Source organism: Eleutherodactylus coqui, chromosome 13, assembly GCF_035609145.1.
Source record: "Eleutherodactylus coqui strain aEleCoq1 chromosome 13, aEleCoq1.hap1, whole genome shotgun sequence".
Taxonomy (NCBI): Eukaryota; Metazoa; Chordata; class Amphibia; order Anura; family Eleutherodactylidae; genus Eleutherodactylus; species Eleutherodactylus coqui.
In genome coordinates this window covers 76,499,135-76,514,798 of record NC_089849.1, presented here as the reverse complement: position 1 = coordinate 76,514,798, position 15,664 = coordinate 76,499,135, and the positions used below count along the sequence as shown (strand labels likewise).

The following is a 15,664-nucleotide window of genomic DNA, read 5'->3' as shown; positions in this document are numbered from 1 at the left end:
AACGCAGACAACCCCTTTAAATGACACTGACAGATATTCTATTATTTAAATGTAACAACCAGAAATATTAGAGGTGATCACAGCTCACACGTGTTGAAAATATTAAGGCTGCCTGCACATGGCAGAGCCAGACTGCGTATGCGGAATCCGGCTATGGCAGCAGAAGCGTCCACGCGTGCCTGCTCTGTCGCCGTCTTTTCTATACTGGGGGTGGACCTGGCAGCTCGCTGTCACACATGCGCAGCACAGAGGTTTTTTTCACACTTTTTTTCCCCCTGCACTGTCGCTTACTGATGGCGTGATGTTCATTGCAGGCCGGCTGCGGGTTGGACGGCTTCCACTGACTTCAACCGAAGCTGTCCGTAAAGACCCCGCATGAAAATGGAGCATCCTGGGATATTTCCTCCGCGAGCAGAAATTGCAATTGATTTGCGCTCGAGTGTAGGAAGCAGTGGAGTTCCATAGGAAGTAACGGCGGTATTTACTCCGGATTCGCGGTGCAGATGCCATGGGATAAGTATCTGATTGGTGGGAATCTGACTGCTTGGATCCCCATGATCATGACAATGGAGGTCCCAAGTGTTCCCGACTGGAGCGCCGTGCACATTACTGTCCTGTTTATTTCAATGGGACTGCTGAAGATAGCCAAGTGCTTGTACTGTCCAAGACAAAAGCAGGCGGCATCTCTTACGCCAGATCTGTGTCCAAGCGAATCTGACACTTAATCCATGGCAGAAATTGAAGGAACTCTGCTGTGAATTTGCATACAGATCTGCACATGGATTTTACTCCAATCTATGGGGCAAATCCACATGCAAACTGCATCAAGAATTAACATGCTCATTTTTTTCCCCGTGACACGGATTTAAAAATTCATGTGTAGAATAATTTGGGTTGTAGGACCTACGGTGCAGATTTACATGGCAGTCAATGTACAGCTGAAATAACACGGAATCCCCATAGAAATCAGCCTTGTGAATAGGGCCTTACAGGTATTAGAGCATCGGTTAGAGAAACTAATGTAAGAAGAAAGGTCTTTATGGCGAATAGGTGGACACTATGAAGTATACAACGGGGGATGAACGAGAACGCAGGAACCGGATCTCCGCACTCACTTCAGGTTATATTCTCTCGGATTAAAGTTCTGTTTCTTGCAGACTTCTTCCAGAACCTGGAAATAGAATCAGATCAGAACTGAGCAAGTCCATATCAGACACAACATGACAATACTCTATGTAATATACATTATTATTCTACGGCGCCATTAGTTCCAGGGCGCTGTACATATAACAACACGATTTTAAGGGGGTTTTCCAGGCAAAAACTCCTCAGAATAGGTCATGACTAGTTGATCGCTGGGGACCCGCTGCATGGGATTCCCACCGATCACCGGGGCTGGCTGCCGCTGCATCATAGGAGATCACAAGGGGTCTAGCTGCTTCAGCTCCCATTGCTTTAAATGGGGATGGAAGCCAGTTAGGCCACTTGGTCCCGTCTCCTATGACACACGTTCGGCCTGCTGGGCCGGGCGATCAGGTGATCACCAATGATCCTGTGCGGCCAGTTCCAATGATTAATAGTTTTTGGCCAGAAAACCCCTACGGAAATGACAGGAACAATAACTATGGAGTAAAGGACTAACAGCCTGGTGCAGAGTGCTGCGAGGGACTACAGGGAATGGCGGATGCAGCATGTAGGTGGGGTAGAAGCCGCTCGTACAGCAGCGGGGTTACTGAAGAGATGGGGTTCCAAGCTCTCTAAGGTGGTGGAGAGTCCGATGTGCAATTTTATATATATCCAAAGATTAATGAACAAGCCCGTTTATTAGTCTTACTGACTCCAGGCAGATCTCTACAAGAGTCTGTCCCCAATTCCTCAGGCATGTTAATTGCGGATGGGCTGTGAGTCAGACAGCCTCCACTGACTTCAATGGAGGCCGTCCGCAGCAAAATACAGCGCTGCGCCATTTTTCCTCCACTCACGGAAAAGGCAGTTTACTGCCACGAGTGTGTAGGAAAAAGCAAAAGGATATACCTTTCAATGCGTGCGATCCTCCGCACAAACGCCGGTGGCAGATTCTGCAATAGGAATCCGGTCGTGTGAGGCCGGCCTCACTTACGGCATCTTTAGGAAACGCACTGCTTTTTTCCCAGCCAGATATTAGCTGGAATTCAATAGGAAGTTGCAAAACACAAAATTAACCTTGTTGATTTTTGCGATACATTTATCCTCAATTGACGTGCGGCGTTTTGGTCTAGCGTATGGCGGTTGTTGTTTTTTTTAAATGCATACGCAGATAAGCTGATGTAAGTAAAACATTTATGCATGATGTTTTTTTAACAAGCGTCAAAAAATGCCTGCTTAGTATGTATTCTGCGCAGTGAAAAACATTACCGTTTTTCGTGTGATCTTGTTGCAATTTTCTGCACGGTTTCCCACGGTTGTTATTCTCTGCTTTGCGCGGCCTGGTCCTGGTCCCGTAATAATGTGTTAAAAACTGATCGGAATCGCTTGCCATGTGACTTGTACCCCCATAGAAAATTACACAAAAATAAGAAATACAAACTCGGACTATTGGTCCAAAAGCAAAATCCCATGTGTGCATTAACCCATTCCAGTCACATGGCGTGCAATTTCGATCCTTTTTTTATGCCCCCCCCCCCCCCAATAGAAATGAGTGGGCGATTCTTGAACAAGAATCTCACGAAAATGGGACATGCAATGACTTTTCAAACTCGAACTACGGGTCAAAGTGAAAAGTCACCTGCGTGAATTAACCCATTCAAATGAATGCGTTATTTTCCCTACGCGTTCCGTACATCCCAGAATCAGACGGAACTCACTAGGAAAAAATTGGATGCGCGAATACAGCCTTTAGGGGTCCTTCCGACAGACGGATTCGCAATTGTGCACGCTTCAGCACAACGCATTCACGCAGTGAATAAGGTAGATGTGTGTGCATATCTGCACATAGCACTGTACTTTTTGCGCACGCAGGACCTGATCACATGTGCGCACGACCCCCCCCCACCACACACACACACTGCGATTTAAAAGTCAGGGTCCAGATGCGGCCATTTTTTTTTTCACCAGACAGCACACTGACACCTGATCTGAGTTTTTACTACTTTTCCCAGTCTGTGTGCCCTTACGGGCATATTTGCGTGCGCAATACACAGAGAATACAAACTATTACCATCAACGGGTTCGTATAAATTTTCTGTCTTTTGCGCATAATAGGCCCCTACAGAAGTCTATAGTCGGCGTGCGATGTGCGCACAGATACGCAATACGCTGCATGATTCCGCAGGGAAAAAAACACACATCTGGAATTCTTTAGGCTAAATAGCCATTTTGGGGCGTATCCTTCTACTGTGCGTAAATGAACAGGCCCTGCAGGCACAAAATATACCACCAACATGGCTGATATGCGCACCAAAGTGCCTCCTTCATAGCGCAAATACCTTGCACTAGACACGCAAACACAAATCCGCCCGTAAGAGGAAGCCCCTATTCTGCGTTTTCTCTTCTCAGTTGTTTACTTGCGACTGATCACAGGCCGCCATAACGCTGCGCCTCGCATATAAGGACTGATCACAGGCCACCATAACGCTGCGCCTCGCATATAAGGACTGATCACAGGCCACCATAACGCTGCGCCCCGCGTACAAGGACTGATCACAGGCCGCCATAACGCTGCGCCTCGCATATAAGGACTGATCACAGGCCGCCATAACGCTGCGCCCCGCGTATAAGGACTAATCACAGGCCGCCATAACGCTGCGCCTCGCGTATAAGGACTGATCACAGGCCGCCATAACGCTGCGCCCCGCGTACAAGGACTGATCACAGGCCGCCATAACGCTGCGCCTCGCATATAAGGACTGATCACAGGCCGCCATACCGCTGCGCCCCGCGTACAAGGACTGATCACAGGCCGCCATAACGCTGCGCCTCGCATATAAGGACTGATCACAGGCCGCCATAACGCTGCGCCTCGCATATAAGGACTGATCACAGGCCGCCATAACGCTGCGCCCCGCGTATAAGGACTAATCACAGGCCGCCATAACGCTGCGCCCCGCGTAGAAGGACTGATCACAGGCCGCCATAACGCTGCACCCCGCGTATAAGGACTGATCACAGGCCGCCATAATGCTGCGCCCCGCGTATAAGGACTGATCACAGGCCGCCATAATGCTGCGCCCCGCGTATAAGGACTGATCACAGGCCGCCATAACGCTGCGCCCTGCGTACAAGGACTGATCACAGGCCGCCATAACGCTGCACCCCGCGTACAAGGACTGATCACAGGCCGCCATAACGCTGCGCCCCGCTTACAAGGACTGATCACAGGCCGCCATAACGCTGCGCCCCGCGTACAAGGACTGATCACAGGCCGCCATAACGCTGCGCTCCGCGTACAAGGACTGATGACAGGCCGCCATAACGCTGCGCCTCGCATATAAGGACTGATCACAGGCCGCCATAACGCTGCGCTCCGCGTACAAGGACTGATCACAGGCCGCCATAACGCTGCGCCCCGCGTAGAAGGACTGATCACAGGCCGCCATAACGCTGCGCCCCGCATATAAGGACTGATCACAGGCCGCCATAACGCTGCGCCTCGCATATAAGGACTGATCACAGGCCGCCATAACGCTGCGCCTCGCATATAAGGACTGATCACAGGCCGCCATAACGCTGCGCCCCGCGTAGAAGGACTGATCACAGGCCGCCATAACGCTGCGCCCCGCGTAGAAGGACTGATCACAGGCCGCCATAACGCTGCGCCCCGCGTATAAGGACTGATCACAGGCCGCCATAACGCTGCGCCCCGCGTACAAGGACTGATCACAGGCCGCCGTAACGCTGCGCCCCGCGTAGAAGGACTGATCACAGGCCGCCATAACGCTGCGCCCCGCGTACAAGGACTGATCACAGGCCGCCATAACGCTGCGCCCCGCGTATAAGGACTGATCACAGGCCGCCATAACGCTGCGCCCCGCGTATAAGGACTGATCACAGGCCGCCATAACGCTGCGCCCCGCGTATAAGGACTGATCACAGGCCGCCATAACGCTGCGCCCCGCGTACAAGGACTGATCACAGGCCGCCGTAACGCTGCGCCCCGCGTAGAAGGACTGATCACAGGCCGCCATAACGCTGCGCCCCGCGTATAAGGACTGATCACAGGCCGCCATAACGCTGCGCCCCGCGTATAAGGACTGATCACAGGCCGCCATAACGCTGCGCTCCGCGTACAAGGACTGATCACAGGCCGCCATAACGCTGCGCCCCGCGTACAAGGACTGATCACAGGCCGCCATAACGCTGCGCCCTGCGTACAAGGACTGATCACAGGCCGCCGTAACGCTGCGCCCCGCGTAGAAGGACTGATCACAGGCCGCCATAACGCTGCGCTCCGCGTACAAGGACTGATCACAGGCCGCCATAACGCTGCGCCCCGCGTACAAGGACTGATCACAGGCCGCCATAACGCTGCGCCCTGCGTACAAGGACTGATCACAGGCCGCCGTAACGCTGCGCCCCGCGTACAAGGACTGATCACAGGCCGCCATAACGCTGCGCCCCGCGTACAAGGACTGATGACAGGCCGCCATAACGCTGCGCCCCGCGTACAAGGACTGATGACAGGCCGCCATAACGCTGCGCCCCGCGTACAAGGACTGATCACAGGCCGCCATAACGCTGCGCCCCGCGTACAAGGACTGATCCGGCCCGGAGAAGCACATTAACTGCTCTATGCGCAATATAAAAATATACTTATATAAAAACACAAGTTCCCCCCAAGTAACATTTTCCTGAAAACCCCACAATTTCTTGAGAATTCCTGCGCACATATAACGCACGCCGTCCTGCACGCGCGCCGTATCTGCCGCTATACGAGATCAGCCGTGAGCCATTCTTCCTGGAAGAATTTTACTCATAATAATGATAGGAAAAGGAAAACGATCCAATAAAAATGAGTCATTTGTTTTGGCTGTCGGAAGCGGTGCGATGAGTAACCGCCATGTCAGCCGCTGGCGCACGATGGAGGGTGAAGAGGTGGTCAACCACAGGATGACACTGTTAATGTGATGATAGGCCAGAACTAAGTGGAACTAAAAGTCCCAGCTCAACCATGGCTGCTGGTAACAGCAACTTGTCCCTGCTGGGAGTTGTAGTACTACAGCGTATCCAATACAGTAAAGCTAGATAGGTGTACACTGGGGGTCACGTGATGCGCCGGGTCATGTGACTCCCGTTGCGCTGTGTCAGGTGTCTACAGGGACGGGTGTTTGCACGTAGTGACGGCTCCTTATATACCGGAGCACGACTTACCTGGAGGAGGGGGGTCCCTGCTGTCACCTTTACCGTCTGCCGGCGCCCGTTGGGAGCCAAAACCGACACTGCAGCTCCGCTGGCTGCCATATTGCCTGACGTCGCAGAATCTTTCAACCAACTTTATTGAAAGCGCATGTTGTGGACAGAACATAACCTGCTGTGTGGCGAGGCGCCTGCCTGCAGTGATGCTGATAGCAGGAGGTTATGGCGGCCTCTCATATCCCCAGCCTCAGTGTACAAAACATGACATTTACACTTATTATCCAGTCACAAGACTCACTTTTGGCTGGAAAAAAGAAATGTTGGCAGAAAACATATCAGAAAGGCCGGTTTACAAGAATATTGCGCGAGTTTTGTGTATTGTGAGACGCACAAAACTCGCGCAAATATGAACTCCGCTTTACACGTGAGCAATGTTTTCCCTCACAGAAAATAAATCATGCCGTGTCCTATTTTTTTTTGCGTTCGTTGATTTCAATGGGACCTTAAGGCTTCCCTCACACAGGCATTCGACAGAGCGCTGCGATTGCGGTCGCGGTGCTTTGCAGCGATTTACTTTTGTTTTCAGTGGCTTTTAGCACTCCCCATCATTAATGCGCTAAATGCCGAAAAATGGAACAAACCACTAGAAAATCGAGTGCCTGTCTGAGAGGCTCCATTGAAAACAATGGGGGCGTTATACCGCAGTTACCACGGCGCTAAAAACACCGGTAGGCGCGGAAAAAAGCGCCTGTGTGAGGGGGGCCTAACTCCATTGCGTGCAGTGCGATGTGCATGCAAGGTTTTCCATTGAAATCAATGGGAAACACTTCCGATTATCAGACATGACAATTGCGCGAGAGGATCGGAATGTCACAGAAGCGATGTCAGGCATTTTTGCCTGAAAATCGCCTCACACCCGCAAGTAAAACGCACGTTGTTGAGCGCGATATCGGGCAGAGTAACTCCGAATGATATCGCGCTTGTCGGCGTGCCGTTAGCCTAAAATGAGTGAGAACGGTCGGTGAGGGTTGGTGAAACAGGAGGAGGTCTATCGGTTATTGTAATTATCGCGTTACTGGTCACATAATGCCGGCTGCACACGGACGTAATTCATGGCGTTCCGCATGTGAGAGGCACGCACACAGCAAGTATGCAATGACATGCGTACTGGTGTGTCAACAATCGCCATGCGCTGTCTTGTCTTTTATGAGGGCATAATACGCGCCACAACAGAATATGCTGCCATTTTTTTTTCTTGCATATTTTACACAATTCATGTGAGTGGAAACATGGGAGATTGGTACAGCGTATTATGCGTTGTGAACATACGTTTATGTAGGCCCGGCCTTCATTGCGTATTACGTTCACATAATGCGCCGTGAATGGAGTCAATGAAAGTACATTGATTTTCATTGATCCCTTCACACTTGCGTACATATTAATTGCGTATAATGCGTGTGTAAAAAATAGCGCAGCATGTTCTATTTTACCGTGTATTATGAGCGATAGAGGCCTATTCTCTAAGGGTGCGTACAAAACGCTGTACATACGCAATTACACTGCATATGTGCAGCTAAGCGACAGCGCGAAATTAAAAAAAAGGATTAAACTGGATGACGGCAGGACAGCGTGCGCGAGATACGTTGTCATGTGCAGTCAAAAATCTGGCTCACACCACGGTAAAGCGCTGCGTTACATACGCAGCATTTCACCACACGCTCGTGTGAGCCTGGCCTTAGATGCACATGATGTCCCTTGAATTTGTAGGTGCTTTGCCTGTAATACCAACACTGGCCACTGCTGTACAGATAGCGCTATCTGCTTCCAGCATTGTCAGCAGCGGTGGCAGGAATCACCTGATGGACGGAAATCCCAAGTGGCAGACCCCCAGGAATCATCTATTGACCACCGATCCTGAGAGCCCTCACCGCAGGTTCTCTTCAGTTTCTAAAACTGTGTCATCTGCATTCTGCGAGCCCGGTATAACATTCTATTGGCCCGAGTGTTATGTGGTCTCTGGTAACTGTTGGCCGCACGCATTGTTTTCACTTAATAATACTGTACATGCGTACTTGCTGCGTACGTTCCATCCCTACAGCCTATCTTGGTGTGTATGGGTGCATTTTTTTTGCGCGCCTATTCCGTGCGCATCGTTTGAGCGGCACAATGACAGTCTATGGGATAATAGTAATGCACGTAATTCGCAGTGACCATACACGTGTGATTGAGCTTTTGTTTACAGGGATGCCAACCTGGGAGAGCCTTTCACAGGGTGATGGGCATTTGCGAATGTGGCCAACTTCGAGGCAGTGGCTAACCTACAGCAGGGGAGAGGAGGAAAGTGGGAACAAGAGAGATGGTTATGGTTAAGGCTGGTTTCACATCTGCGTCGGGGGTTGCGGTGAATATAACGGGGTCCGTTCGGTTTCCGCTGAGCTGTCCAGCATTTTGCCTTAAGAGAAAGTGCTGCATACAGTGTTTTTACTTCCTGTGTTTTGTGTCGGATCTGTGTTCTGGGGTTGCCAATAATGCTTTGGTACACTTAGCACCCATCACATGCCATTGAAATTTTCACCAGCTCTTAGTATGACCTCAGCAATGGTAAGGGCACGCTGAGAGGTGTAGTATAGCATATTAGAATACTGCAGACCTTACATGTTAATGATATACTAATGTGACACAGAGACAGAATACACAATGACACTGAGTGACTCACAGGTGTTGACCTCTGGACTCCTTTTGTCCTCTATCTGTTCCAGACCTTTAGGACTTCTCCAGCTAATTCCTGTCTGTGAAGTTTGAGGCTCAGACATCTTTGGCTCCTCTGAAACTTATAGCATCATACACTGTATCGCCTGATAATGGCTCCACTCACTGTGCCACATCAATAATCTACACTGTGCCCTCAGAAATATCTTACTGTGCCCTAAAACTAATACACTGTGCTCCCAGAAATAAATTATAATACACTTTGTCCCAAAGAATAAAGGATCTTCTTTTCCTCTCTATCCAGGCCAGACCCTCATCAATGCTTCTTCCAGCCACAACTCCTCTCTACACATTCTTTCCATCTTGACGCTACCTCCAATGCCCCCCACATGGTAACATTTTCCACTTTGCGCCCGTCGCAAAATAATAATGTTCCTATTGTGGCTCCCACAGTGATTAGATTCCCCTTTGCCCTCCCCCCCCCCTCACTATAATTAGATCCCCCTTGTGGGCCCCCTTCTGTAATTACATTTTCCCCTTGGGGTGCAGTTGCATGAAGATAAATTGGTCAAATATTGCAGTCACCATAAAATAGTCAGATACCAGCTCTACACAGTGATTACTGTGCAGTTACCTCCAGTGATCACAGGTGACGTCTCCTCTGATGATATCTCTGGTGAGGTACGCTTTTCTTTTTTTTTCTTTACCCGGGCCCAGGCTGTTATGAAGACTTTTTCAGCTATGACTGGTCTTTGCATACTCTTCCCATCTTGCTACTACCCCCAATGCCCCTCTCAATGCCACCAATAATAATAGTGTCCCTTCTATAGCCCTCACTTAGTAATCAAGAAAAAAGGACCCCCGCGCTCCGGAACCAGGACCACAGTCTATATTAATATTCCACTTTATTAATGCGACGCGTTTCAACGGACACAGCCGTCTGGTCCTGGTTCCGGAGCGCGGGGGTCCTTTTTTCTTGTTTGCCATTTTGGATATTTGAAGCCCATGCGAGGGCTTTCTACCCCGGGACATCTCTCCTAGGATTTAGGATTAGGGACCAGGTTCCTTTTTGTTAAGCTATCGTGGAAACTGGGTGCCAGTGGCTCCTTTGTGCAGAGGGGTCCGCTGTGCACCAGGTGAGTGGACACTCACCATTTATTATATTTGATTATTTTTATTATATGTGAGGCGCTGAGATTCTGTTTTTTCCTCACTTAGTAATAGTGTAGTGACCCAGTACATCATCCTGGTTCCCTCCATAAATGTCATACATGTATGTCCTATGTTGATGCACTGTGCAAAACTGTCTTGTCATTTCCAGTATGCATGTTGCACAACTGCAACACTTGAGAGGTTAATGTCTGCAAAAATCCAAAGCCTGCATGTAAATGTGTCAGGTTTGTCATGTCATGTGATATGAAAGAGGGTATAAATATAGGTGGCTGAGAGCAGGAAAGGGTCCATGTCTTCAGGAGTGTTGCTGTTCAGCAAGTCCAGGTACATGGGGGTACCTTCAGACCTCATGTAGTGAAGCATGGAAGAGCAGGAGACGTTTCTTGTTGCGTATGCTATTGTGAAGAGAGAGTGAGTTCCACGCAAGAAGAGCAAGAGCTGGCGTGAGCGAGTGCATAACAAGGTCCAGTGCAGAAACACTATATATCTTGTTTTTTCCTACGTGGCCGTCTCAAGTCTGGATCACCGCATAGAGGTAAACTCTTTGTCTGTCACGCACTGGTTGATCTGAAGTCTGGATCACCGTGTGGAGGTACTACTATTGAATTGCCTGCACTGTTATTACGTTCAAGTGTGCCTTGTATTGCTGAAGTTTTTCAGTAAAGTTATTTCCAGGCCCTGACCGTTCCCAGGGGCCTGAGGTACTTAAGACTGTCTGAGGCTCCTTTATTTTCCCTGCCGATGTTTATCCCGGCGGGTAGCGGAACGATGGCGTCACGCGTGACAATCACTCCCCTGTTACCTCAGTTTATTGGGCATCCCTATGCGCTACCCTGGCCTTGGCTGCGTGTGTCCCTCCGTAAAGGAGCATGGTAAGTGCCACCATGACAAGTCAGCACTCTACCCTCCCAGCTCCCCACATATGTCAGGTGTCCGGGGTCTCCTTATGGGACCTAGCAATAGTGCCTTCCTCAATGACCTCCATAGCAATAGTGCCCCACTTAGTAATAGTGTTCCCCTGTCTTCACTGCCCCACATGCTGAACCTTTATTCCGCCAACCACCGGTCGACAGTAGAAATCTTCTTACATACACAGTCACTTTGATGCCACCAGAGCGCTCAGTAATGCATCAACCGACTCCTCCCCCAGTCTCAGTGTGACTGTATATGTAAGACGGTGGTCCAGGGGATATACATTTAGCAAGTTGGGCATGGGGAACAAGCCCATTCAACCGCGGTCCCTCCTGTATCCTGTAGACCTCATAGCAGTCGCCTGGTCTGCCTCTATAGGCAGCACGTCACTGGCGGGTAACATACAGAACATTAGAAATATACTAAAATAAAATTGAATTATCGGTCTATTCCCGCTCCTTTGATATTAGTCACTTCAACCTCACCTCCCTTTTGTTCTTGATTCATTTTTAGTTTTTCTCTTCTGTACGATTTCAATGAACCGCTTAAAAAAATGTTCTACAACTTTTTGTGAACTATCATATAAGACAAACAAAAAACGTGCCCAAGTTCATAGGAGCAACAGAACTGATACTTGTGCACTCTCCAGTATTATAGAGCAATGCCAATGGCTTCACAGAGGACATAATCTGGTCCAAAGGACAGATGAATACTAGCTGCTTAGCCGCGGAGATGAGCATCATAGCTATTCCACTTACTGCTGTGCAGACAAGACGTAAGGGTTCTTTACATATTTCCATTCGGCCATGTAAAAGCCTAACTAAAGCCCTCTTGCAGGGATTTGAAGCAGTAATCCTGATTCATCCTCCTGAAGATCAAGGAATGTGATATCTGATCTCTCCGAGCTGTAGGATACATTATGGAGGTTCACATTTCTGGTTTTGGTTATAGTGACAGCCAATAAATTAGCAAAGATGAATTCTTTCTACCTTAATTCTCCTATCACTCAGGCTTTCAACAAATTACTGCGTTTCATGTTGACCTAAAGTTGGGTTGGAGTACTTTAGGGAATACATGGATGACAGTTCATCATCTCTATATAGTATGTTGCTCATGTCTCAAAATTGTAGGTAGACTGTCTCTGATTATAAGAGAGTATGTTCAGTTACTGTATCATCTATTTTCTACTATATTCTAAGGCCAGTGATCAAAATATAAATAGAAGACAGACAGGTAGATTATTTCCACTGACCTAAAGATTCCCTGTCAATTAGATAAGAGTGCTACAGTATTATAACACGATTTCAATAATACATGGCATGAAGAAATGCTTCATATAGTAAGAAAAGCCATCAGGTTCATTTTTATATTGACTACTGATCTTGTCACAAAAATGGAAAAACAAGTCCTTAACCCCTTCCCGCCCTATGACGTAAGGGTATGTCATGGCAGGCTGGTACTTTGCGCAAAATGACGTACCCTTACGTCATTGGGATAGATCATGACTTACCTCGCGCTATCCCGCAGCGGGAGCCGGCTGTCAGTCACAGCCGGTGTCCTGCTGCAACAGCCGGGGGGCATCGGAGATGCGCCCCCTGCTGTTAACCCCTTCCCTGCCTAGATCTAAGTAGAAGTGTACAAAAAGTTGAACACGCTTTTCATTTTGTACGGCAAAAAGCATAAAAAAACCGCTAAAAAAAAAAAAGGCAAAATGCTAATTTTTAGCATTTTGCCTCCCAAAAAATGCAATAAAAGTGATCAAAAAAGCTGTACATTCCCCAAAATGGTACCAATAAAAACTACAGCTCGTCTCGCAAAAAATAAGCCCTTATAGAGCTCCGTACATAGAAAAATAAAAAAGTTACAGGACTTTGAATGCAGCTATAGAGAAAAAAAAAAGATTTTTAAAAAAAAAGGGTTTTTATTGCAAAAAAGTGTAAAAACCTAAAAAAATATAAGAATTTTGGTATCGTTGTAACCGTACCGGTCCGCAGAAAGAATGTAGTGTGTCATTTATGCTGCATGATTAACGCTGTAAAAAAAATCTATGGCACAATTGATGCGTTTTCTCTCCCTGTTATCATAAAAAAATAATAAAAGTGTTACGATATAGTCTATGTACCCAAAAGTGGCACCGATAAAAACTACAGTTCGCCACGCAAAAAACAAGCCCTTATACGGCTGCGTCGACGGAAAAATAAAAAAGTTATGGCTTTTGAAAAATGGAGATGGAAAAATACCAAAAATCGCTTGGTCCTCAACGCCAAAATAGGCCGTGTCAGTAAGGGGTTAAAGGGGTTTTCCCCACTAAAGATACTTAATACCTATCCATGGGATAGCTGATAAGTGTATAATTGCAGGGTCCCACTGCTGGGACCTCTGGAAATCATACATTTATTAATGTGGATAGGTAAAACGTGTCTTTAGTAGTAAACTCGCTTAAATGATCGCCTGTATGATGGCCAATGTGATAACGAACAAATGTGCAGTTCATTTTAATTACCTGTTTTTGGGCTGAAAAAAACTTCGAAAATGCTAGCCATTTCTCTCTTCCTTCTATTTTGCCTTCCACTATATGTTGTCAAGTGATGCTGTTCTCTAGTAACAGACGTAATAGAAGTGAGAGCAGAAAGTGAAGGAAAGTGATGAGTCATCTTTCCCATAGACGTCTATAGAGAGAAGAGAGGCAAAAGGAGGAGAGAAGCAGAGCCTCACACAGACCTGCTGTTAGAGTAATGGTGAGTTATTTACTGTTGTTTATTCGCATCTCCACTGCTCAGTACTTCTCTAGTGTCATCCATTATGTTATGTTCTCTATATAGTACAAAACATAGCAAGAAGTTGTTCCAACAAGCTTAGAGAGAACCACGAATCAGATGTACAGACTGCAGAGGGGGGAAATCATGATAAATGATTATACAGAATACAAATCATACAATGGCTGGAAACAGTGTTCCTCGTGTGGCATGTATGGCAGCTTATTTTGAAAAGTTATCTGGAAAGTCAGGTATGCTTTAACAATGAACGTCAGATCCACAATATTTAATGGCTATTTCTTAACCTTCCAACATTGGTTTGGGGGTGTTTTAGGTCCCTTATGAAGAGTAAGTAGAGGTTATATAAATATTTAAGGTTGAGGCATCGTTTAAAGATTTTATTCCCCTTTTAAAAGTTTTTGACATGTTTCACTGTTATTATAGGAGGATAAAAATTTTGGGGTTTTGTGAGAGGGAACTCCCCATCAATGATAATGCTACTGAAATCAGTGCATGTTCCTAAAAAGTGCGGTGTCATAGACTAATTCTAAACATCTGTCATGAGCTCTAAAAAGAGTGTTTTAGTTGGTGGTGGTAAGAATACCACTAGTATTTTTGGAGTTTGGCCATGGTGAATACAAAATAAAACCTCAAGCAGGGAGACACTGCCAACGTGCTGCATGAAAAATTACTAGATGCCTCATAATAAGTGAGAGAGTCCAAAAAATCAGTTCAGTGCAAAACAGTAAATTGAAGAAAGGAGGAAGGGGATGCAGCTGCAGCTTCACTCCGTGTGTCTGGAAGGTTGCAACTGTTTTCGACGTAGTTGCAATTTATTTTACATGTTTCACTTGATAAAATCACATTTGCGTTCAGAACCACGGCAAGAACGAAACATTTTATCAGATGAGCTTTTAACAGTACCTGAACCATGTGAAAGCATCCTTTCCTAGAACTATTAATTGGGTTGGTCTTCCCCTTGGGTTAATATGTTGGATAGTCATCTCTACATCACCTTCATAAACCTAAATGTTACATCTAGTGATGATATGTACACCAATCAGCCGTAACATTATAACTAGCCCCCTAATATTGTGTAGGTCCCCCTCATGCTACTGAAACAGATCCTTTCAGTCCTATACGCTGCAAGGTGGAGCCTCCATGGATCGACCTTGTTTTTCCAGCACATACCATAGATGGTCGATCTGATTGAGATCTGGGGAATTTGAGGCAAATTCAATATCTTGAAGGCTGACATGTTCCTCAAACCATTCCTGATAACTTTTTGTAGTCTGGTGGGGACTAATGAAAGAGGCTACAGATATTAGGGAATACTGTTGTCATGAAGGAGTGTACTTGGCCTGAAACAATGTTCTGGGCAGGTGGTGGTACGTGGCAAATTAAGATCCACATAAATGCTAGAACCCACAGTTTCTTATAATGACATTACCCTAGGCCTCCTGTCCATGGGCAGATTTACATTGAGAAATCTGGAGCGGGATTCCGCAACAAATCCACCCCATAGCATGCTATGGAAAAACGTGATTTCCTGCCCATGAGCGGAAATCGATTGGGATTTTCTGCTCGCAAGAAAGAAATCACAGCATGCTGCGATTTTCCACGGGCTACCCAGAGCCGGCTTCCATTGAAGTCAATGGAAGCCGTCCATGCTGCGCCCATTCCACAATCATCATTGCAGAATGGCCGCAGGAACCGCGTCATCGCTATGGCGACGGCGCGGCGACCTCTCAACTGCGCATGCGCTGGCCAGCACATTCGCAGCA

The 15,664-nt window shown here is 47.3% G+C and overlaps 1 protein-coding gene across 1 annotated transcript in view; it reads right to left on the bottom strand.

Moving 5' to 3' along the window:
• ASPSCR1 (ASPSCR1 tether for SLC2A4, UBX domain containing) overlaps window positions 1-6,451 on the bottom strand; it is a 44,503-nt gene extending 38,052 nt beyond the window's left edge. The window contains exons 1-2 of the mRNA XM_066587969.1: window positions 6,346-6,451; window positions 1,116-1,171 (exon numbers count right to left, since the gene is read on the bottom strand). Of these exons, the coding sequence (XP_066444066.1) occupies window positions 1,116-1,171; window positions 6,346-6,435 (146 nt within the window). The 5' untranslated portion in view covers window positions 6,436-6,451. The remainder of the gene's footprint in view (window positions 1-1,115; window positions 1,172-6,345) is intronic.
• Between the last annotated feature and the right edge of the window lie 9,213 nt (window positions 6,452-15,664).